The following is a 24,175-nucleotide window of genomic DNA, read 5'->3' on the forward strand; positions in this document are numbered from 1 at the left end:
CTTATTATGTGTCACAGAGTGTGCCCAATACACAACTGGCACCCCTGTAATTATTGTGTATGTCACACAGAATGTACCCAGGCAGCCCCAGGATGTAATGTGTCACACAGTGCGATAAATTAAATTAAATACAGGCACAGACAGCACAGGAGTCATACACTGGACTGGACTGATACAGCAGTGTGCCATTTGAGAACTGAGCAGAGCAGGTCAAATCACCACCCCACAGCACAGACACTAATAGCTAAGAGTAAGTACATCCTCTCTCTACCCCTTTCCAGGACCAGAGTGAAATGGCGACAAGACACGGTCCTTATATAGGATATAGGTCTCGCAAGAATCAGTTCGGATTACAAAAATCTGAATGCGCTCATCCCTAATTGCTACTCTATTTGATTTCCCCCACTCCCCAAACTTGAGTTAGAAAATTCTCTTTCACTAGAAGGTAAGGTAAAGGCTACATTGACGGGCATCAACTTGAACTTGACTTGAACCACATATTGTAATTCAACAGTCTTTGCTACTGTTCATTTAAAGTCGAAATACTCCATATTTAAAGAAGTCAGAACTAAACAAAATAACAAAAACAAATCAAGTAAATAAAACTAGCTTGTAAATTTAAGCAAATTCTATCAGCATAGGCATTGGAACTATTTTAAATGAGGACAATAAAACAGTTATTTCTCATGTACAGAAAGAAGTGGCCTCATGCATATTATGTGACTGTATTTATTCAAATATCCATGAGAATTACTGCACTTAGCGAAAGCTTTTACTTGAAATCCTACGAGATCATCTTTGCAAAGCACTGTGAAGAATAATGTGTTGCTTAAATAGCTTTTAGAAGTACATTTATTTGTTTAGTTTGGTACGTACTATAAAAGCTTGCAGATTAAGCAGAAAACATAATATTACAACATGTATACAAATATAAAGCAATGCTGTGAGATAACTTATTTTAAGATCTTAATTTAAGGATTAACAGCACAGGAAATATAGATACTTAGAAAACTGTAATTGGTTATTTTTGAGGAATATGTACACATATTTTACTGGATATAAAATCACAGTGTTAACAACTTAAAATACAGGTATTAAAACAGAGAAAGGGCAAGAATATTTTACAATGTCACACAAGCATACTGTCAGGGCCGGCGCCACCACTAGGCAAATCTAGGCATTTGCCTAGGGCGCCGGCCACTGGAGGGTGGCATTTCCCCCCCCCCCCCGTGCCACGGGGGTACCTGTCCTGCGGCTGTGTATATAAAGCTTGCGGCGGCAACGGGGGGGTCCCTGCAGTCAAGAAATAACGAACGCTATCCGCCTGGCTACGCGGAAGCGCTTCTGTTGTGGAAACACTGGCCGCACGCTGATTGGCTGAGATTCAGCCAATCAGCGTGCGCCGTGCGCCCAGTGTTTTCACAACAGAAGCGCTTCCGCGTAGCCAGGCGGATAGCATTCGTTATTTCTTGACTGCAGGGACCCCCCGCTGCCGCCGCAAGCTTTATATACACAGCCACAGGACAGGTACACCCCCCCGGCACCGGGGCGCCCCCACCCCGACTCGCATGGGGCGCTCCGGTGCCTTGCACCGGCCCTGCAAACTTTACAGTACAGTCATGTTAAGTGTCTTTTTAAATCTCCATGTATGCATACAGTATGTGTACATAATTAGCAGTGGTGGTTAAATGCCAATCTCCTTATTACACCACACCTGGGCAGGGTTCCATTTGAAGATGAAAGTCCTTCAATATATCTAAATAAATAACAGTGGGTAATAACCGATATCATGCAAAATCATTTATTGCACTAGAGCAGGGGTCCTCAAACTATTTTGCTCTGGGACCCCATCAGACAATAAAATGAATCACAGGACCCCAGCAAGTTACTGCAGAAGGTCATCACACCACGTGTAGTCAGCAGACAGCATACCTTTTGACCCTTTTGACTTTTTGATCCTGTCAACCTTTCCCGTGTTGACCTAATAATCCACAGCCAATGACATAACACTTCTAATATTTACAACCTAGCACACAACAGACACACCCCCAAATAGCACTACATGCAGCACCTAGGAAATACATTCTTCTATCACCATATATACAAACGGTTTTTCACCAGGGAAACACCACCCCAACCCAATGAGACGATAAATTGTTTGATAGCTGTCATCATAATCATTGTCATTGCATCCAGTACTTGTGAAAGATACAGTATGTCTCATAAGAAGCATATCTGGGACTGTATCCAAGTCACATTACGATCCCGGCGTGCGTTGTGGGCTTAACTAGCACACACAGCATCGCATTGTATGCCTTGTGCATACGATGTGCATGCGATGCGATGCTATGCTAGAAAAAGCTAGTACAAAAAGTATGTGCAGCACATACTTTTTGTACTGTGCGATGGGGAGCCGCGGGAGCGCGCACCCCATCGTACAGCATCGCACCGCCGGGATCGGTGCGTGTGTGGGCACCTTTAGCTGCATCTTCACTGAGTGCACTTCATGTTCAGTAGATCGTTTACTCTACATGTGATCTGATGCCCTCATTCTGCTTATTATGGCATAAGATGTTAAAAGTCTAATATATGCAGAAATATAGCTAGGGGTGAATTTACTAAGATGGCAGTTCTATTTGACATGGGATGTTGCTATGGGCAACCAATCAGAATCTATTTATTTATTTTGCCTCTTCTAGAAGATAAAGTACTTTCTGATTGGTTGCCCATAGCAACATCCCATCTGTAATAGAACTCCTATTTTAGTAAATTCCCCCCAATATTTGGGTCAATATTAGGAAGCAAACTTAAACAGTTGCCAAAGAGCAAACATTTCCATGAATGGTTGTTTTATACTACTTAAAAATGGGTTTCAGTAAACAATTGCGTCTTATTTTTATCATGTTACCACAAGTACAGAGGCATTCTTACAAAACTATATATTTTCTTGCAACATACTGTAAATCAATTATGCAACCAAATATTGATTTTGGTGTTATGCAGAAAGTTTTTTTTTTTTTTTTTTTAATGTGACCAATGATGCTTGTTCACCATCACAAAAACAATACACTAAAAGGTTTATCAGTTCAAAAGTAGATTAAGCCACACATCTTTGTCTGAAGCTTAATTTTGGATTTTGCTGAAATCCAAATCTATGCTCTTTTTCTTTGATCTTGACTTGAAATTCAAATCCTTGAATTGAGTTAAAGATGCCAGGATTGACTGCCAGGATCATCTGTTTAAGCTGTGGCTGCTTAAACTCCTAGGAAATTGTGTTATATAATAGCTACACTACAATAGGCATCTCAGAAGTACAGTTAAATAGTTTTTAATCTATATCCTCTTTTCTGTCTGTACCTGAAAACAGGGCTGCATAATATTATTTTATAAATTAATCAGAATTCCAGATAAACCTATAAAGAACAATAGCACTTACTGTATATTACACTCTGGGTAATATTGAAATAACCAATAAAAAACAGTGTTGCAAATAAAATTACCAATCTTAAAAAGTCCTAATTTTGACATTTCCTAAAAAGTTCTCTAAAATGTATCATCATAGTGCATTGTTATGTTTTGTTCAAAACGGACATGAGAGTGTAAAAAAAATTATAAAGCATTGTCTTTAGAGGCTATAGTGAACCTGGTCTAAATAGTGGTCTAAATAATATGTATATCAGCAGCCACCAAGAAGGAGGTGTGCCAGCCTCCAAATAAACATAAGCAAAAACACAAACCGGGTGGCGCTTTATAATACATACACAATTATATGTAATAATGGTTGTTTATAACATACCATATACAGTATGGTATAACAAGTTAAACCACCCAGAGGTATTTAGATAAAATAAAATAGATTTGCAACCTTCATCCCTTTTGCTAAAACCACCCTGCTGTGCGGTAAAATGCATTAAGCACTCAGGTCTTCTTTGCCTTAAGGACACTGGTCCCAACACTAGGTAGCCTTAGGCATTTGCCTAGGGTGCCAGCCACTGGAGGGTGGCCACTTGGGAGCAGCCCCCCCCCCGCAGATCAAGGTCAAGGTGAGCATCTCCCTCTCTCTCTCCACCCCCCCATGGAGTGACGCTGCGGCCATCGCCACAACTCCCACCGCCGCCCCCCATGGAGAGCCGCTGCGGCCATTGCAGCATCTCAAACAAACCCCCCCCCATGGAGTGAGACGCTGCTACTGCTCCCCCCCCTGTGGAGCTATGCCACATCACTCCCCCCCCCATGGAGTGGGTGAGTGCCAGGGCGCCCCCCCCCCCCCGCCTGGCCCTGACTGGTCCCCACAAACTCTCTCGTAAGTCGCTAACTGCCTGATAAACACTGTTAATGAGGGTCACCGTTACTGGCATTAGCTGCAGGCACAGACAAAAACCCATCTGCACCAAGGGAGACTATCTACAGCTACACTGCTGCCCAAGCGATTGGTATGTTAACAAACCAGCATATGATCATTATTTGTGACTGAGGGACTGCTATTCGGTCCCAGTGTAATAGACCCTATTTGGAGTGTGTACCACTTGGGAGACCAGGACACACAATCGGACAGTGAGTGTCCGGCATTTGTGACTGAAAGGCTGTTTGTACTAGCTCTACCTGTATGCTCAATTCTGGACAGTGGATTTACCCATAATGGGGCAGATGTATTAACCAGCATTAAGTGCAGAAATGCACTTAACGCTAGATAACTGTGGGGAGATTACATTTTCCCTAATATATTACTACCGCACCTAATGTGCGCTAGTGAGAGCCCGCCGAGTTACACTCCGTGGGGCTGTCCCCTGCAATGCCCCCAGGGGTTAGCGGCCGGGGCGCTGTATTAACAGCCACCCAGGCCGCTTTCACCAGCTCAGGGCTAGTGTTGTCCTATCCCCCACTGCGGGGACAACGCTAGCCTTGCTGCTGGCTCCCGGCTGCACTGGAGATCTCATGATAAAAGCGAGATCTCGCGCATGCCCATTACAGCCGGCCGAGGGGAACGCGTGAGTGTCAAAGTGCAGGGCTGCCTGGGTTGTCGATAAGGAGAGCCATTAACGCTTGGCATAATCGCTCTCCTTATTGGCAGGGGGTTAATACATTTGCCCATAACAGGTGTCCGCTTCTCCATGTTATGCAGGACAAGGACCCTGCAGGACCCGATATTTTAAAAACGTTATGGCCCCCATTATACATCTGCCTCATTATTACTGGTGAGCCTCTACATTTGGACAAACTACCTCTAAGCAAAATAAGTGATTGCCAAATCACTGAAATATCTAAAGGAGCTTCCGTGAGTCTGAAATATACCACTATTTTAGGGGAATTAGTCTAATCTAGCATTACATTTCAGGTTTTAAGGAGATCCATGCTTGAGACCAGATAGTGAAATCAAATTAACTGGGTTACTAATTGGAGTTATCCAAACATGAATAACTTTAAAACTGTTTGGGAAACTCTGGTGAGCCATCCTGTGTACTCCAGCTGTAGGAAAACTACTAGTCCAAGCATGCCCTGTCTCACTTTTGCTATTAGGGTTAAAGCTTTGGTAGGGAATGCTTGGATGTGTAGTTTCATAACATGAGAGTTGGCCAACCTACTGTACTCTACAGGGACACTTAAAGAAAAATGAAATGTCCATGGTCCCTTAAGAAAGTATTAAAATCAAATGTATTTTATAAGAAAATATTATGTATATTAAATATGCAAATTAATGTATACCTTCTATATTAGGTAATATATTATTACTGTGAATTCTATTATTATTAGTTTCTGTAGGCCTGATGATTATTTCATATCAAGCTCAGAGTAATTTCATACTGCAGTTTTATTAGCTGCAGCGTTTCTGGCCAAAACTATTTTTATACAGAACATACAGTATATTAAGAGTAAACCTAGGTAATCACAGACATATGTGTTTTCAGAATTTTTCTTATAATTACTTTTTGTGAAAATCAAAAATAACCTTAAAATTGTATTACTTGGTGAATGTACAGCTAGAAATGTACTTTCCGCAGAAGTGAAAGTAAATGAATTGTGGTCGGAATGCATTTGGTAAAAAACTATTAGGATCAGGGGCTGACTTTTTTGGATCAACCGGGGGACAGATCCAAAAAAGTACCTTGGCTTTTCTATCAGAGCTTTTCAAATGGAAACCCGATACCACAAAAATAAATTGTAGGTACGCATGACTTAAAATGGTCCTGGAGAGGTGGTGGAACTCCATACCCCTAACACTGAACCCCCCTCCTCATTAAGCAGAGCCCAGACCAGTGCCAGGGAATTTGTGCCCTACCTCCCAAAAAGGGATAATGGTCCCACAAGGAAGGGGTGTAACAAATTAATAGTAACAAATAGTAACAAATTAATCAACAAAGTAGCACAATCATATACACATTACACCGCATGTTGTGCTCTTGATTCATATTAAATCACACAGTAGTGCCCCTTATACACATAATGTCCACAGTTATGCTGCTGATACACATCTGTCTCTGTCACTCCAGCAGCTCACTTTCCATGTCCCTCAGCAGCTCTATGCCATGTGTCCCTCCAGCAGCTTCCCCACCTCTGTGTCGCTTCAGCCCCCTCTCATCTTGTCTTCAGCAGGCAAAGAGCCTGCTCTTCGTAGTAGCTCTTCTTCACTTCAGTGGTGGTGATGGCATGACATCACATACACTGTGCCAGAAGAAGAAGACGCTGGGACAGGCTTCTCTGCTGGGATTACTGTTAAGGGATGTGGTAGAGGTGGAACTCAGTTCCCCCTACCATTAGAGGTGGTGGAACTCAGTTCCATCCAGTTCCCCCTCACTTTAACCCCTGTAGGTATGCCTAATGTGAATGTGGTTACCCAATTAATCCTTTGAGTGACAAGTGAATTTGGCAAAATACAGTAGATGTGAAAATTGCCAAGGACACATTTTTATTCATCATAAGAACCTGTATTAGACCTTATAAAGAATATAATCTTTTTTTACACCCAAAAAAAATTATTTGAATTTATATAACAAATGCGAGTGACACTGGCATTTTTAGTGATATATATCTGTCACAGAAATGTTGGCACTCAAACTGTTAAATAAATAAAAAGCGTTCGAAATACACCTACCAAATACTTTAACAAATCAGAGACCAGTCTATTGATCCAAACAAATGACTGGTATACACTACAGCAGGGGTGGCCAACCGGTCAGAGGTAAAGAGCCGAAAAATATCGGTAGTCAAGCTAAAGAGCCTACATCATGCGCGCGCCGAAGGCGCATGTGCCAAAAAAAGGGGCGTAGTTTATTTTGACCCCTTGGGTGGGTGTGATACAAATATGCCTCCAATAGTGCAGTGCCATATATACATATGCCCAAAATAGTGCCAGATACACATATCCCCCCCCCCCCCGGTGCCAGGTATGTACCACATGGTGCCGGGTATGCCCCTATGGTGCCAGAAAGCTGGTATGCCCCCACAGTGCCACAAACTGCTATGCCCCCACAGTGCAAATTTCCCAGCAGCAGTACTCACCGTTGTTGCTGCTGCTGCCAGGTGGGGAGAGGACAGTCTAGTGTCCCCCTGCAGTCCTCCTGTCATGTCACCTCCTGTCATGTCACAGCACACCGCGCGTCTCCTTCCTCCTCACTTCCCTGTGACTGGGCTGTCCACCAATCAAAGCTCGCTGGCCGGCTCCTGATTGGCTGCTGGCCCGCGAGCTCTGATTGGCGGACGGCCCAGTCACAAGGATGCACAGTAAGGGGTAGGAGAGATGCGCGATGCGTGCTCTCCTCCCCTCAGAAGGAGAAGGGATTCAGGGAACCGGCAGCAGGGGGGAATGGGACGGACGGTTGGCGGCGGGCAGCAGTGGGAGCAGGAGCCTCACTTTACAAGGGGGAGAACCGCATGAGGCTCAAGAGCCACGGGTTGGCCACCACTGCACTACAGGGACTATTATTTTGAATACAATATGTTAATATAGCCTCAATATGCCACACAGAAGATTATGTCTGGTATAAGTGAGCCGCCGGGTTCCTTGCAACTCTGCTAATGTTGGCTATCTTTTTTGCTGAATTATGTCTTAACTGCAACATGACTTGGATGCACAAAATTACTGTCATATGTGGCATAAACCAATTTATTCTACTAAATATTCACCAACAATTTAACGCAAAATAGAGATCACCTTAAACTGTTCCAGTAAAGAAGCATTCTCATTTTTGGCAAGTTTAATGAATTCAGAGCACAGTTTTATATATGTAAATGCTGCTATTTGCTTAATAAAAGCACCCTGTGTTAAACCCCTTCTTTCATTTATTTCAGATTCTCCAATACTCTGGAATCTGCATCTGTACAGATCTTCTCAATAGAATTTTACAAATCCAGTATTGCTATCATACTGGGTCTTATTCAGATCTGAGCTCAGTACAAATTTGTTTGGAAAATGAGCAAAACCATGTGCACTGCAGGTGGGGAAAATGTAACATGTATAGAGAGAGTTAAATTTGGGTGGGGTGTGCTGAAACTAAAATCTAAATTGCAGTAAAAATAATGCAGCCAGTATTTACCCTGCACAGAAACAAAATAACTCACACAAATCTAACTCTCTCTATACAGTACATGTTACATCTGCCCCACCTGCAGTGCACATGGTTTTGCCCATTTTCCAAACAAATTTGTACTGAGCTCAGATCTGAATAAGGCCCAATGTGTGTGTAAGATTCCACTTACAGTGGACGACACCTCATACTGCCAAGCAGCACAGGAGGGGATGTGGAGGAGGTGTTCCGGGAATTTGAAGATGCGATGCGTCAGCATAGCCTTTCCCCCGCTGTACAATGTTGATATAAACAGTATTGTAAAGTGGGGGCGGGGCAATGATTACATGATTTAGCGCAAATCGTATCATCACACCACTCACTACATAGTGGTGAGCGGGCCTCATTGGGCAGAGTGTATGTGTGTGTGTGTGGGGGGGGGTGATTGATGAAGAGACTTGCCTGCTCTCCTGGAGGGACACCTGATTTTCAGGAGAGTAAGGTAAGTGTGCGGTACAGTACATCATTGGAAGCCCAGAAGATTACAGTTTGGAACAGACACCTCAGATAAGTGTAGAGAAAGGGTGGGGGACCCGCACCATATTTTTAGAGGAATGTGAATGGAAAGATGCCCACCAGTGGGGGATTTTTATATATAAATCTTCCCCTGCTGGTTGAGGGTGCCGTCAACTGATTTATATAGTACACAGTATACAAAAAAGAAAAATAAATCAGTTTCCTAGGACGCACTCCTCATTCACAATGTCTCAAACGACTTAAAAAACAACAGTGTGTCAAATATTAAATTTGTGTGTAATTATTTTTATATATTAATAACTAACAGGCCATCATTTATCATCATCACAATTATAAATTTTATTAATTATATCTGACCCGATAATCTGTTCCCCTGTATCAGGGATTACAGTGGCGAAAATATTAAAAGAAGGGATAGTAGGTATAGAGAAAAAGAGAATTTGAAAGATTCAAATAAATCTCTGCTGTCCATTGCCATTCACTATTTATTATTTTATTATTTATCCCGCTTTTTATGCAGGTATATGTTCTATTTTCTTATCAATGTAAATATTTTTAATAAATGGTTAGAATACTAATTAATGTCGTGTGTTTCAGATGTTGTGCTGTAAGTATTTGTTCAACAGTCTCCTCTTTTTTAGTGGGTTCCTGACTTCTAGTATCTGAGTGTTAAGCTAATTTATGCACACATCTTAGGATCACAGTTCTTTCTAGTGTGTGGGCACCTTTACTCACTGACCAAAATTTGTAACAGCATTTTATAATTAACAGTATTATACCTCTCTGTCAGTGACTGTATTAATTATATATCAGGGTAACCCTCCCTTTATTCACTAATTTTAGTGCCCACTACAATAAAGGCACTTATATATATAATTTATAAAGTCACTGATTGATGGGCCCATACCATATAATCATTACTTGTGTAATAGCACGGTGCCCGGCTATGCTACGTTTTCAGCGTAGGCTAAGCTACGCTGCCAGCGTAGCCCAATGGCTGCCTAGCATAGTAAGCATAGTGACTCTGTGGAAGCCCAATGGCTGCCTAGCGTATTTAGCGCAGTGACAGCCCAATGGCTGCCTAGCGTAGTTAGCATGTGGGTGTATACCGGCGCAAGTGCGTCTTATGCACAATAAAGGAGGCATTTGCCAGTGCTCCATATTACATACTGGCAAATGCCTCATTTTCAAACCCCCACTATCCACACCAGCCCGAAGCGTGGCGAGCGCACGCATTATGCGTCCCCCCCGACCTGTTCATACCCCCACTTTCCACGTCAGCCGGGAGTCGATTTTATAAAGTGTGGAGAGTGGGCCACCGAGCCGAAGAGTGGCTCCATTATCTTTCTGGAGTACAGCCACACAGCAGCAGAGACACAGAAAAATTTAAAAGGATTATTATTAAAGAATTTGGTGGTAGGGACTGGGAGTGGGACTGGACACTGGAGGACAGGTAAATCAATCTATATGAGGCACAGGCACAGACTACAGGGATAAATATATAATATACAGCACAGCACAAACTCTGTCAGTGTACCAGCACACTACACTAACTACTACATCGAGCAGGTTGCACAACGGTGCGGGAGAGTGTGTACGCGGGAGGGCGCCAGGAAAGACAATCAGACGTGCACACTGTTCAATCTCCTAGACTGGAATGAACATGGCACCTGCCCGGCCATCCTCATATACATATAGTGACGATGTCCGGGATCTCGCGGGCGCTGGAAAAGCGCGCTCCGAGTCTGGGCGGGAAAACCCAAACAGGCTCGTAAATGCGTTCGGATAGGGGGGAGTTCGGGGGTGTCCATAATTAGGCTAATCTCTTATCAATATCAGTCGATTTGTGGACGACTATCGGTAAAAATCGGCCAATTGGCAAGGAAATCATTTTACTGTGTGATGGCACCTTAAGGGGGATAAGAATGCGCAGTTTAGGTGCTGAAGCTTGCTACATTCATCAAGCCTGTGTCTCTCCTATACAACACAGTCACTGAGTGAGGGTGTAATAATGGGTTATGGGGAAATGCTACAGTCAGTGAGGGGGGAATGATCTAAAATGCAGTAACTGAGTGGTGTATTAATATTATTAGAGGGGGATGGTGCAATCAGTGAAGGTGGAAGTAATAGAATATAAGGAGGAAAAATAATAAATAATGTAAGGGGCATAAATCAAGGATTGTAATATAGTGCAATGGATTGTATGAGGGTATCCGTATGCTTTGTAGGGCCCCATGAGCTCTTAATCCTCCTCTGTTTGTTAGGTAGTGGAAACCAGTGGCTGCCTTTGTTGTCATAATGGTGCTTCCATTGGCAAACACTACTATCAAACAGAGCTGTGAGCAAGTGCAAGTGTATCTGTGATACCAATTTACATTATTTTACTAGCAATACAAATGAGTAAAAGTATGATTCTTGACAGCAGTGGTGCCTTAGACAAAATGATGAGGCAACATTTTCCAATGGTCACACTGGCTATAATCAGTGCAGTTGTGTGGTGTGCACACAGGCCCATGGGGTTCCGGAGGCCAACACAACACACACTCTGGCTGCACCCATTGTTTCAGTATTTACCCTCTGGAGTCCCACATTGGCAGCAGCAACACTTGGGCAATAGGAAAACCTGTGCATGTGCTCTAGACTCTAGGACAGTGCTTGGTTCTCCTAGTGACCCTAGTGCTCAGAGTCTATTGCTCTGCCAGTTAGAGAATAAGGGATCAGAGACAGAACACTGGCCTACTCCTCTCTTGATGCACCCCTGTGTTGTACATTTGTATAAAAATACTCAGATTGTACTTTTAAAGGGATATATTTAAAACTGGATGACATGCATTCTCTTCCACAAATTGCAAAATTATATAGTAAAAGTTACTTTTGAATACTAATTAAAATAAAGAAAAGTTATAGGAAGCACCATATACCGAAATGCAACCATAGTGATCATACATGAATAATTTGTAATTCTGCAGTAAATTTACCCTTTGCTGTCTGCAAGGTGTCCTTTACAAAATCCTCCAGTTGTTTTGCCCTCTCGTTTGTCCTTTCAGCATCCTTCCCAGTCTGTTCTCCATCTGCAGATACTTTTGTAGCCTGTCAGTCATTTAAGAAAAAAGAAAGAGAAAACCAATTGTTGTAATAGGTTTTTCAGTGGCTGGAAAGCATATTTTAAAAGGCCACTCTCGGTTGACCTCCGTTTGTATATATACTTTAGTTTACAGTTGAAAGGAATCAATACATTATTGATCATATCAACTGGAAATTAAATATGATGCACAGGTTAACAAATAAATTGCATTAGTTTCCCATTAACTTAAATATAGGAAGTTTCTATTTCTACATCAGATAAGTGTGTGTGGTACCAAATGGAAAGTGCACTAGGATGATTTATTGAAAGATTATTTAAAGTACTAAACAGATAGAATTAAGTTTAATTTGTCCATTGATCGAAATATATCTAACAGGGTCTAAAAGCTTTCTCCCTCAAGCCTGTTTGCACGAAAAAATTGATCATTTCAGTTAAGAATCTCCCTTGAAAGACATCCTGAATCAATATTGAATTCTGATTAAACCATTTTAATATGAAAGCCATTGACAAAACACAATAAACAGCAAGGCTTGCTTCAGCCTGAATACAAATATCAAACTACGTTTACTGTATTCAAGGCCGCCGAGAGGGGAGGGGGGCGGGTACAATTTACCCGGGCCCGGGCATGTCAAGGGGGCCCGGGTCTGAGCTCACTCACACTTTTTTTTTTTTATTCGCCCGGCAGGTGTGCGTGTGGCTGGTATGGCCGGGAGGAGGTGGATGAGCTGTTTAGCGGCTGCTCATTCCCTACATCCGTCCCCAGCCACAGCTTCCTGCAGACTCCACAGTGGTGAACTGACTGCCTGTCCATGACAAGTGATTCACATGCAGCCAGTCCAATCCACCGCTGCGGAGTCTGCAGAAAGCTGTAGCTGGGGGAAAGGGACGGACATAGGCAGGGAGGGGCAGCTGAGGGAGGCTGTGTGGACAAGGGGGGAGGAGAATGGTGGCAGACTTAAAGGAAAACACCACTGCCCAACATACCCGGCCACAGTGACAGTAGTCATCCCCCACCTGCCTCACTGCTTCATCATTATCAGACCGCTCTGCTCTCCACCCCACTCCCTCTATCAGTTCAGGTGTGCTGTGTCACATCACATGGCAGGCTGCCGCTGAAGAAGGAACTGAACTAGGCAACGGAGGAGCTGCTCAGCTAAGGGTCAGGTTGACTGACAGGCCTCATAGTGGGTGGAGCTTAAGGAGCAGCTGTGTCTTCTTACTCAGAGGCTGTGATCGTGACGAGAGAGAAGCTGAACTGACTGAGGAGGTCGTCATCAGAGGAGAGGTGAGGAGAGGGGACTAACATGCAGGGCATACTCACAGATAGGAAGTGCCACTGACATAAGGGGCCCACTGATGCTTCTGCAGTTGCTGCAGCCTGAGTCTCACTCACAGTCTGCTTGTACAAGTGTGAGTGGAAGAAGCAGGCTGGAGCTGGGATCATCAGCATCACTGGGCATCTCTGTGTCAGTCTTAAGAATGTGTCTTGGGGGGGGGGGTTGTGTGCCCCCTCCTGGGGAATGGACTTGCAGGAAGCTGGCTGGGTTACTCCCCATTCTATCACTTAGCCCCTCCACCCCATATATGCCTCTGTCACCTCCCTTTCCCCATGTGTGCCTCTTCCACCTCCCCTCCCAATGCATGCCTCCACCTCCCCTCCCCATGTGTATCTATGCCACATTCTCCCCATGTATGCCTTTGTCACCTCCCTCTCCCCATGTGTACCACTGACACCTTCCTCTGCCCATGTGTGCCTCTACCCCCTCCCATGCATGCCTCCACCTCCCCTCCCCATGTTTATCTATGCTGCATTCTCCCCTTGAATGCCTGTCACCTCCTTATCCCCATTTGTACCTCTGGCTTAATTTATGTGGTGTAACGGGAATTTTGGCTCATGCTGTGTTTTTTGGCTTATTTTGTGAGGCATAATGTGAATTTTCTCTCATTCCTTGTAGCATAATGTGTAAGGGGGTTTACTATTGTATTGAATATGCCCCCTTTTGAGTGGCCACCCCCCTTGAACGTAGCATGTGCCTTAGGCGCACGTATTACTTCAACCTTCACTTTTCCATCCTCCTATGTGCTAAACATGCCCCCAAAATGATGTGGTCACACCCCCTCCAGCGGGGCCCTGGGAAGCTGTTGTACCGGGATTTCTCTTGGCAGCCCTGACTGTATTTATAATACCTCATATGTGCAGTAAATAAATCTGCTCTAAATTATGTGTTTAAAGTATCAAAATTTAATAAACATTAACTTATTTCTTTATATTGTAGCTGATGACAGTGCAAACAATCAGACATAGATGCAATAATGCACATAAGTGCTTTTGATAATAATGTCACATTCTGTCATAGTTGCCTAATCTCCTGCAACTCCTTGAAATAGTAGCAATCTCCCTGCCTCCCTGAAAAGTTACCAATCTCCCTGATTTCACCTAATCCACAATATGCAGTTGCTAAGTTTTTAAGGAAGATTTGAAATCAGAGATACATTCAAAATGAATCATCAGTGGCTTTTCCTTCCCTGCTGAAGTACTGCCAGCCGCTGCTTTGCACTAGCTTTTATAAGTTAGCATGAGAGGGTTGGGCAAAGACAATGCGAGTCGTGATTCTCGAACAGAAAGGATTCTACCAGATTCATGCCTTACTGCATGCTTGTTATCTCCATGGGTCCAGCGCACTTTCACGGCACAAATATCTACACTGCCAAGTCAAGCATATGCAACTACAGTATAACAGAGTGATAAACAATCATGTACTGCATCCCCGCCATCTCTCCATGTGGCATAATGTGAATTCTGGCTTAATTTATGTGCTGCCTAAAGAAGGTACTGTAAGTGAGTGGTAAAGGGTTTTCATACATAAACCACATTTAGAGAGAGTGTGCCAATGGGCTCTTTAAAATTGTGCATATGAATAAATACACTTATTTTCAAGTGAATCTTTTGCATCAGGTAAAGATATGTTGCAAGTGCACACTGAAATGATGGCTATGATACCAATCATCTCTACATATAGTACAGAAATATGTATTTAGCTCTTGGCCTGTAATGCTGCAGCAGTTTTAGATAACTTGTGCTCAACTCTGTTCTAACCAAGACTAGCTTTAGAGTATACAGTATGTAATATCCTGAGAGATGAAAGCATGAAATTATGGCGAGTGAGTCACAGCCATATATGTAAAGTAGCAATCTTTTATTAAAAGGCAAAACCCATCTGACTTTGCCTTAAAGATGATTTAATTTACATGTAATTCCTAAATCGCTCGACATCTTGCGTTGTCTGTAACTCGTGGTGAATTCCAAATACTGTACCCTTATTTACGACATACCATTCTTTTAATTCTAAAAATTGCAAAACAATTGGCTTCTGAATTGCAAAATTATGAAGTGATGTGCCAGCCTCCTATGTAGTGCCTGCTTTCACTGATGGGAAGAATGGAGATCAAGTGTATTAGGTATAAACGCACCCGGTATAACAGCTATATTATGTAGCAAAGTAATACACAGGCATTTATACGATAATAATGTCTACAATTGAGTTTACTTGCTCTTTATTTCTTTCCAGGATAAACCAATTTGTAAACTGATACTTAGCCGTCAAAGATTGCAGATGTGGTTGCTATAGTAACACTCTGGAAGCTGCATCTTGATGCTTTATGTTGTACAGAACCATTGTATTATTATGGACACCCAGTTCTAGCTCTACCAAAGGCAAATACGTTGAAATATAGGAAAGTTGTCTCCTATTGTAGTGTTATATTATTCATTTTATTATTATTATTATTACAGATTTTTTTTATTCTTGTCCCAAGTCTATTGAAGCAATGTGTAGATTAAAACCAAGCTGCAGCTAATTCTAAAAGCAAAATAGATAAGATCAATGAATTCTACAGAATGCTGCATCAAACTAATGTAACAATGTGTTAAACCCACAGGGGTTAACATTTGATGTATTGGATCAGACATTAATCCATGACAATAATGGCTGTTTCATTTCTAGTTAAGCCTCCACTATTTTTACAGTTTGAACTGACCTCTGTGAATCTTGCTCCAAAAGCCCACATAATTGAACTTAAGAGTGCACATTTCCTGCCTAATGTTAACACACATTACTAACTTCAAATCGCTTCCCATTAGATTTACTCTAGGAAGCTTCCTCTGACTGAGAGTAAGATAGATGCAGCTTCAATGATGTCTACATTTGTGTATTACACTCTCTTCTACTTTTATTTTGCCTTTAATAATGATGCACCATCATGGAAACAATGCTCAGGATTTCAAAGCAGACATTGGTGGGGAAAACTGAGGTTGTTGATATTACAGACACACAATGTTCTTTTCAAGATAAAACTGTTTCACAGAGTTTGGAATCAGCCTATGAACTATAACAGCTTTCATTTTTTAAGCCTTCATAACACATTTAGGCCCTCATACTGGTTATTGAACTCCCTTGTATGTTCGTACAGGGAGTTCGATGGTGAAGAAATGTGCATGTGAGGTCTTCACTGCGGGCACCCTTGGAGACTTGCACCAGGAAGGGGGTGCAGGAGGTGGCAGGGGGTATTTGCATGTGCACGCTCCCAACGGTTCCTGGGCGCACCCGCAAAAATGCTGGGTGCACCCAGGAAAACTCTGGGCATCCCCGCGGCAACCTACCTTCTGGAAGTGGGAGGCTGACACCGGATATCAGCTGCCCGCCCTGTTCTCGGAGCAGGGCACCGCTAATCTAAGCCGAGTGATTTGGGCCCCGACCGAAAGCCTGTCAGTGGATGTTTATGCAAACCATGCATTCGCAATGCGGCGGGGAAATTCGCCATGCAGGGGGGGGGGGGTGGTCATTTGGCCGCTTGGTGGGCAGCGTTACAAGGCTTGAAAAGCAGCGAACTAACACTGCTCTGCGAGCCAAACTGAATGAGAGCCTTAATGTGTTGTTTAAAAATGGGCACATGATCACAGGTTCTCAATGTCAGTCCTCAGGACCCCACATGGTGCATGTTTTGCCGGTCTCTACACATAATCAAGTGAAATAATTAGCTCTACCTGTGGATCTTTTGAAATGTATCAGTCAGTAGGAGTGCACCTGTCGGGTGACCTGGAAAACATGAACTGTGTGGGTTCCTGAGGACAGAGTTTGAGAACCACTGCACTAAATTATCAAGATCAATGTTGCATAGCCCAGTGCTTAAAATACCATTTATATAGCAATGTAGTGTCTGCCCAAATTCTGCATCCTGATATGAAGTCATAAGGAGTTAGAGTAATAATTTAGGTAGCATGCTCTTTTTGTACTCTAAATACTATACATACAATATATATATTCAGGGAAAAGGTGACTACAGCCTTTTTCACACTTCAAATATTTGTCAAACATGTTTCTGGAACCCACTTGGGGATTAAGCTTATAAGATCCTTTAATGGCCAGCCCATATCTGTATCACTGAAATGTGATAGATAACACATACAGTATTAATACATTAGACAAATACTATATTAGACTAGCAGTAAATCCCTGGCTTTTATTTATTGTTTTCTCTGTGTCTCAAGTTCCCCCACACCTTCTTTCTCCATGTCTTGGCTGATGACACTTTTTTACTGCCCCCTCAATTCTCATTCCCCCCTTCTACAACCCTTTGGCCCTTATTCTGATCGGTGCGGCCGGAGCCGATTATGCGGCCAGGACCGTGCGTGCGAAACCCCGCCTTCCATACGGATCGCCAACTCCGTCCGTATGCGGTAAGAAGCTGTCCGAACGGACCGCACGTGTATTTTTCACGGAATACGCCTCCTCCATCTAAGGGAACCTCCCCCATCATTCGATGGTCGCAGACCATCGAATGCAGGACCGAGTGCTCCACCAGCACCCGCAACCTCAGACCACAAGGACATTTTTCCGTGCAAAAGCAGGGATCTGGGCGGGCAGCTGACATCCGGCGATGTCATATATCCGCCCCCTACACGTGCGTCACGGCCGCATTACCATACGTACGCCCAGCGTTTTCATGGGAACGCCCATGAAACGCGGGACGTATGCATATGGTAATGAGCCCAAATAGCCCTTCACGCCCCTCTCCACCCCCTGTTCGGAGTGTTCACATATCATGCGGGATTTGGCCGTACGCCCCGCTCGCACATGCGCAGAGACGCCTCTGCACATGCGCAGACACAAAACATCGGCGGGCCGAACGCACGCGGATATATCCGCACCGATCAGAATAAGGGCCTCAGTCTCCTACCAACCACTGTCCCTCTCTTTAACCACACAATCAAACTATCTCTTGTGCATCTCTTATGCTGGTGGAAAAGGTGAATTTCCATACCAACTGTCATTATATTTCAACATGTTAACAGCAGCCGATTTTATTATATAGATACATTAATAGTTAGACAGCTACATGAGGATTCAAGTTCTGTATATGTGCAAACTAAGGGCATCAGAGAAGATGTGAGGTACAGTATGAGGTTGATTAACATAAGGCCCATACACAATGGGTGATGTTGAGCTGCAAGCAGCTAATTTTGGGTGTTCTAACCCTTTGAGTGGCAAGTGAATTTGTCAAAATAGGTGTGAAAATTACCAAGCAAACATTTGTATTCATCATAATGACCTGTAATGATTTCCTTATATAGGAAACAATCTTTTTTACACAACATTTTTCATTGAGATCTTTAGCCGATATTTTGCACATCTCTCAGAGAGATGTTGCCATCTTTTAGCAGATGTTGACACTCAAAGGGCGAAGCTGCTTTCAGCTCAAAACCGCCCAGTGTATATGCCCTAGTGATGAGCGGTGATCCCTTCCACATCATTGCCGGCCACCACCATCCATCTGCTCATAGTACCAGCAGACTGAGCCCCTTTCCACAGTCTCCTAATATGGAAAGTGGTTCACTGCCAGTGAAAATTGCTGGGCCAGGTGAAAATCGCTCTGTCCATCATTATCATTGTTGGCCATACATGCTGGGCAAAAACGCCCAGTGTGTATGAACATTAAAACTTCTAAAAAATAATATTGGTAGTAAGAGAACAATTAGCCAATGATACATGAAGGTATTTCTCTGATTTCCAGGCCCACTATTTATATAACATACAGTACATGTATCTATGTATATTTAGGCATACAGTATACAGTAGATGTAGCACCTCTCATTCAGTGCTCGGGCTCACCAGACCAGCCCCACTGGTGAGCGCACGGGCCTCCCAGTTTCCTGTCGGCGGGGAACGGGTACCCTGCCCGTATCCGCTTCAGGGAGACAGGCAGGGTTAGATGGGGGAGCGAGGAGGTGGGGGACCGCGTTGGGTCTACGTTGGGGGACCGCAAGGTGGCGGGGACCCGTGGGGGGGGGGGCATTTCAAGGGGACGCACGCACGCGTCCCCTTGCAGCAGCTGGCGAATCTACCGCCAGCCCGTGCAAGGAAGAGGGATGCTCCATCTGTATATGTCTGACAAATGATACTCGTCTACATGCTTCTCACTCTAAAGTACTGTAACTAATGTGTAACATATCTTCTGTCATTGTTTTTAAACGGTGTGAACTCTCAATTGGTTAGTGGTATTTTTCTGTATTCTTACCCTGTTCAGTAGCTCATCTATCTCAATGACAAGAGTATCTTGGTTGTTTTGTGCCAGCTGCAGCAGTCTTTCAGGAGCTCGCTGAGGTGACAGTAAATGCTGAAAAGTTATTAAGACACAATTCAGTACTGAAGGCAATTTCAACTGTGTGCACACAAAGCATCTTTTATTTCACTGTAATTCATCAATTCCACAATGTTATGACAACATTACACTATGAGTTCATAATAAATGTTTATTTGCAAGACAACCCATGAGGTGGTTTCATCTTGCACTTATACGTCTTGTGATTATTATCGCAGCATATAAACACAGAATGGACTGCTGGGATTGGCTCTGCCTGTTGTAATACAAGCCTATCCTACTGAGATGAGTGATAGAAACAACAAGTTATTGGCTTGCTGTTATCTACAGATAAAGAGGCTTTAGCACAACAATATACAAAAAACAATAACAAAATCAGAATGTGCAACTCTAGTCCTTAACAGTTATGAACCAGTGTCATTTCTTTTTTTATTATATTTAAATTAATTACTAGAAAGTTAATGACCATCATGATTTTACTGTACTGTACAGCTTATGGAATTGAACAAAAGGCGTACCAAACATTAAATTAAAGTTAGCATTATAGGGTGTTAAGGAAAGCAGTATGTTACCTACTAATTCATACAATCTGCAATTATATATTTTTATATAAACAGTAACAAATATATTAATGGGGTACTTGTTTCCTAGCATGGCGCCCATCGCATTGCATACCATAAGGCATAAGATGATATGCGATTTGATGCGATGTTAGCTGATGTTATACAATTTTAAATTATATACCATTGACTTGTATGCCATTGTATGGCATATACACTGGTATACGATTTTAAATTGTTTACGCACCCTAATGGATGTTTTCAATGTTAAATGTGCCCCCTATAAGATAAATAATTGTATAAGCACCGTAATAGGTGCTTACAATGTTAAAAGCACCCCCACGCCACCCGTACTATCAACGCCAACCCGAAACGTGGCGAGCGAAGCGAGCCCGCGAGGGGCGGTGGTATGTGTCCTCCGACCTTTTCATACCCCCACTATCCATGTCAGCGTGGAGTTGATTTTATATAGTGTGGCGAGCGCAGCGAGCCACCGAGCTCAAAGCGTGGCGAACGCAGCGAGCCCCGTGAGGGGACACGGAATACATGTGAAGTAATGCGGATTGGAGCAAAAACCCGGTAATATCATTTTTGGCAGTTTTCCAGCATTTGGAAGCAAATGGGCAACTGTCATTTGCGCTCAATCATTACCAGGTTTTTGTTCCAACCAGCCAGATTGAACAATACATCTGTAGAATATGTCCAGTTTAAGCTTATAATGAGTGCTGCCAATTTACTGCTGGGTACTAGCCTGTCCATTCCACTGTTCATTGGCCAGACATGCTAATGCTCTCATGTTCACAGGCTACTGCCTGACTATGCTTAGTCAACATTAGATTGACTATTACAGTACCTTGCCAATTACACTGCTCTAACAGTAAAGTGTCAAAGCTGCATACAGCATAGGACTCTGGGTATGCACAGTACATTTTTGTATATTTTTGTATAAGCAAACTGGCTAATAACCTAATTCAGCATCAGATCCTTAAGATTTATCATAAATATCATTAGGCAGAAAATATACTGCAAATAAAGTGATTTAGAAAGATTTGGACACTTTACAGTTGGTTTAGTCATTGATTGCCTAGTGTAGATATTTTTCTAGATGTCTACATTTTTAGAACAAAATATGCACGTTTCATTTACTCTACTGTGATAAATAGGTTTTGACAATCATTTATCTTCCTGGTGTCACCTATGCTTTTAAAATCCATTTATAAGGAAAGCAAACTGATAAATTGTTTCACCCCGGGGACAAGTGCCTTAATGCCAGATTGTAATCCTGACTGCACACAGTCTCATGCCATTAATACCCATATTTGTCTCAGGTACTGATGTTTGTTTGTAGTTCAGTGCAAGTTACCGATGTCAGCAAGATATTATGCCAGCAAAAATGTATTGTGTAGTTAAGGGACTATAGCAGTCGATCAAGCGTTATCAGCACTGCAATATAAAGACAATTACTGTAGCAACGAGATTGATTGATTGTTAGCATTGTACTAAAACTTAATACATGAAACACAACTTTCTAGTTTGTTAACATGAAAAAAAAAGTAACGTTATATTGCAGTAACCTATATATTGCATAAATTATCAAACCAAATTCACTTTTCAGTTAGCTACCAAGCAAGATTAAATGCTATGTTACATGAATGTAATAGGCACTGTGGCACCCTTTAACTTTAAATTGGTCTGTGAAAAAACAGATTTATTTAGTGACTGCCCCTGTTTACTCCTACTCTTTAATACCTGATTGCAACTGACCAGTGGCGTCACTAGCAAGGGAGTGACCTGCACTCAGATGTCACCATCAAAAGGGGTGACAGCAAAGTGCTGGCTCTTCTGCAGTGGTAGGAGCTTGGTGCACTGAATGAAGCACAGGCTTCTTCAATGCAGGACGCCGGCGGCCAATTAAAATGCTGCACCGGCTTTTGAGCCAATCAGAGCTCGTGTACCATTAGCCAATCAGAGCAGCTGCCGGAACATGAGCTCTGATTGGCTCACCAGCCAGTGCTGTATTTTAATTGGCCGCAAGGGTCCTGCATTGAAGAAGCCCGAGTTTCGGGACCTGCTGCGTTCAGCAGGAGGGGATGAGGGAGCAGGAGTCGGGTGGTAAGTGAAGGGGGGGGTGGGTGGGTGAGGGGGTGATCTGGAGGGGCCCAGAATGGAAATCAGTCCCAGGACCCAAAATTCCTAGTGGCAGCCCTGGCTGTCCCCGCCACCCTTCGGCTGTGGGTGGTGAGCTGATTTTTGGGTGTAAAAAAAGCAAAAAGAATAAAAAAAATACATTGGTTTTCACAGTAGAACTACAAGTCCCAGAAGGCCTCCCTCAAATGCTGGGACTTGGACTGGGCACATGTTGGGAATTGCTGGGCACTATGCGGGCCCAGCATGCAGGGCATTAATGGGCCCGCATAGACTTGCAGTTCTACTGTGGAAAAACAATGTAAAAAAAGACAGACACAGAACAGTATACCTTTAATACACACACTAACATACATACAAACATACTTACCTTATACATGTTTGGGAGACCAGGACCAGCTCAATGGGCCTGGGACTGTTTATGCTTGGGAGGGGGGCCCGACACATTTTGTATTTTTTTTGTTTTAACTTTAACACACTTTTCTGACAGAACCATGCACAGATCTCAATGATCAGTGCATGGTTCTGTCAAACTTGCAAGGCTTGACCTGGTCTATTTATTTTGCGATTTTTGGGTGCGATTGGTAATATTGAATCCTATTACATTTTTACATTTGTAACTTTGATGTTTTCTATGAAAAAACATCTCGATGCGATATTGAATATGCAATTCTTTTCGACAGGCAAAACCCTTCAAATTTTACCGCAATTTGCACCCTATCTGTAGATTGTAAGCTCCACTGTGGTAGGGACTGATGTGAGTGTTCAACTATACTCTGTAAAGCGCTGAGGAATATGTATGCGCTATATAAGAAACTGTTAATAAATAAATAAATAAATATTACATGTGCGATTTTTGTAAAATGTGTGAATTTTCCCATTTTTTACCTAAAAATTGCATTTATTACATTTCACCCACAGTTGGAATACAGCATTTACTGATGCTGTGTTTTTTTGTTTTGTTTTTTAGACATGTACAGTACTTGTGTATCATTTTGTAGACTCTCTTAGTGCCAGATGTACTGAAAAGTGATAAAATGGAGAGTGATAAACCACCAGCCAATTAGCTCCTACCTGCCATGTTACAGGCTGGGATTCACAAAAGAGAGAATTGGATTGTCACAGTGTTGTGTACCATATGAAGAATTGAAAACATATTCAATAAAAATTAACCTTTATTTCATTTATTTAAAAAGCTGCGAAGTATGAAAAGAAAAACACATACATTGACAAAATGAATATAGTGCGTGTTTAAAACAACACGTATGTTGTGTCCGTGTGTCCCTAAATTCCCTTTATGATATATGATAATTCTGCTTCTCAAATATAGCTTTGGTGATCTGCTTCTCACTGAGTTCCTGTCTTTATTTTATTTATAGTTGTCATATACACTATAGGTTCCCCTGTGTTAAGTGTTATGTTTAGTACTCTCTCACAAGGATTATGTAGATGGCATAGCCTACTATTATTTTCTTATATACAATGTTGCACAGATATATTGGTAAAATGCAACATATGTAGCAAAAAGGCTTAATCTGTTTTTGTAACAAAACAAAAGTACATATATAAAGCCCTTCTTAATGATAGGACCGGACTACCATATATATAGCACTTCAATGTGGCTGAGAGCGGAGTCCTTAGATAGAAATAGTAGCCCAATAGAGCGGGTATAGACAGGAGACATGTAA

General features: G+C 42.6%; 1 protein-coding gene across 1 annotated transcript in view; it reads right to left on the reverse strand.

The window, feature by feature from the left end:
• The window catches only part of LAMA2 (laminin subunit alpha 2), a 727,667-nt gene that overhangs the window by 215,125 nt on the left and 488,367 nt on the right, over window positions 1–24,175 (reverse strand). Inside the window, exons 34-35 of the mRNA XM_083176751.1 lie at window positions 19,699–19,797; window positions 12,017–12,128 (exon numbers count right to left, since the gene is read on the reverse strand). Of these exons, the coding sequence (XP_083032877.1) occupies window positions 12,017–12,128; window positions 19,699–19,797 (211 nt within the window). The remainder of the gene's footprint in view (window positions 1–12,016; window positions 12,129–19,698; window positions 19,798–24,175) is intronic.

Source organism: Crinia signifera, chromosome 3 (assembly GCF_055691185.1).
Source record: "Crinia signifera chromosome 3, ASM5569118v1, whole genome shotgun sequence".
NCBI classification, from domain to species: Eukaryota; Metazoa; Chordata; class Amphibia; order Anura; family Myobatrachidae; genus Crinia; species Crinia signifera.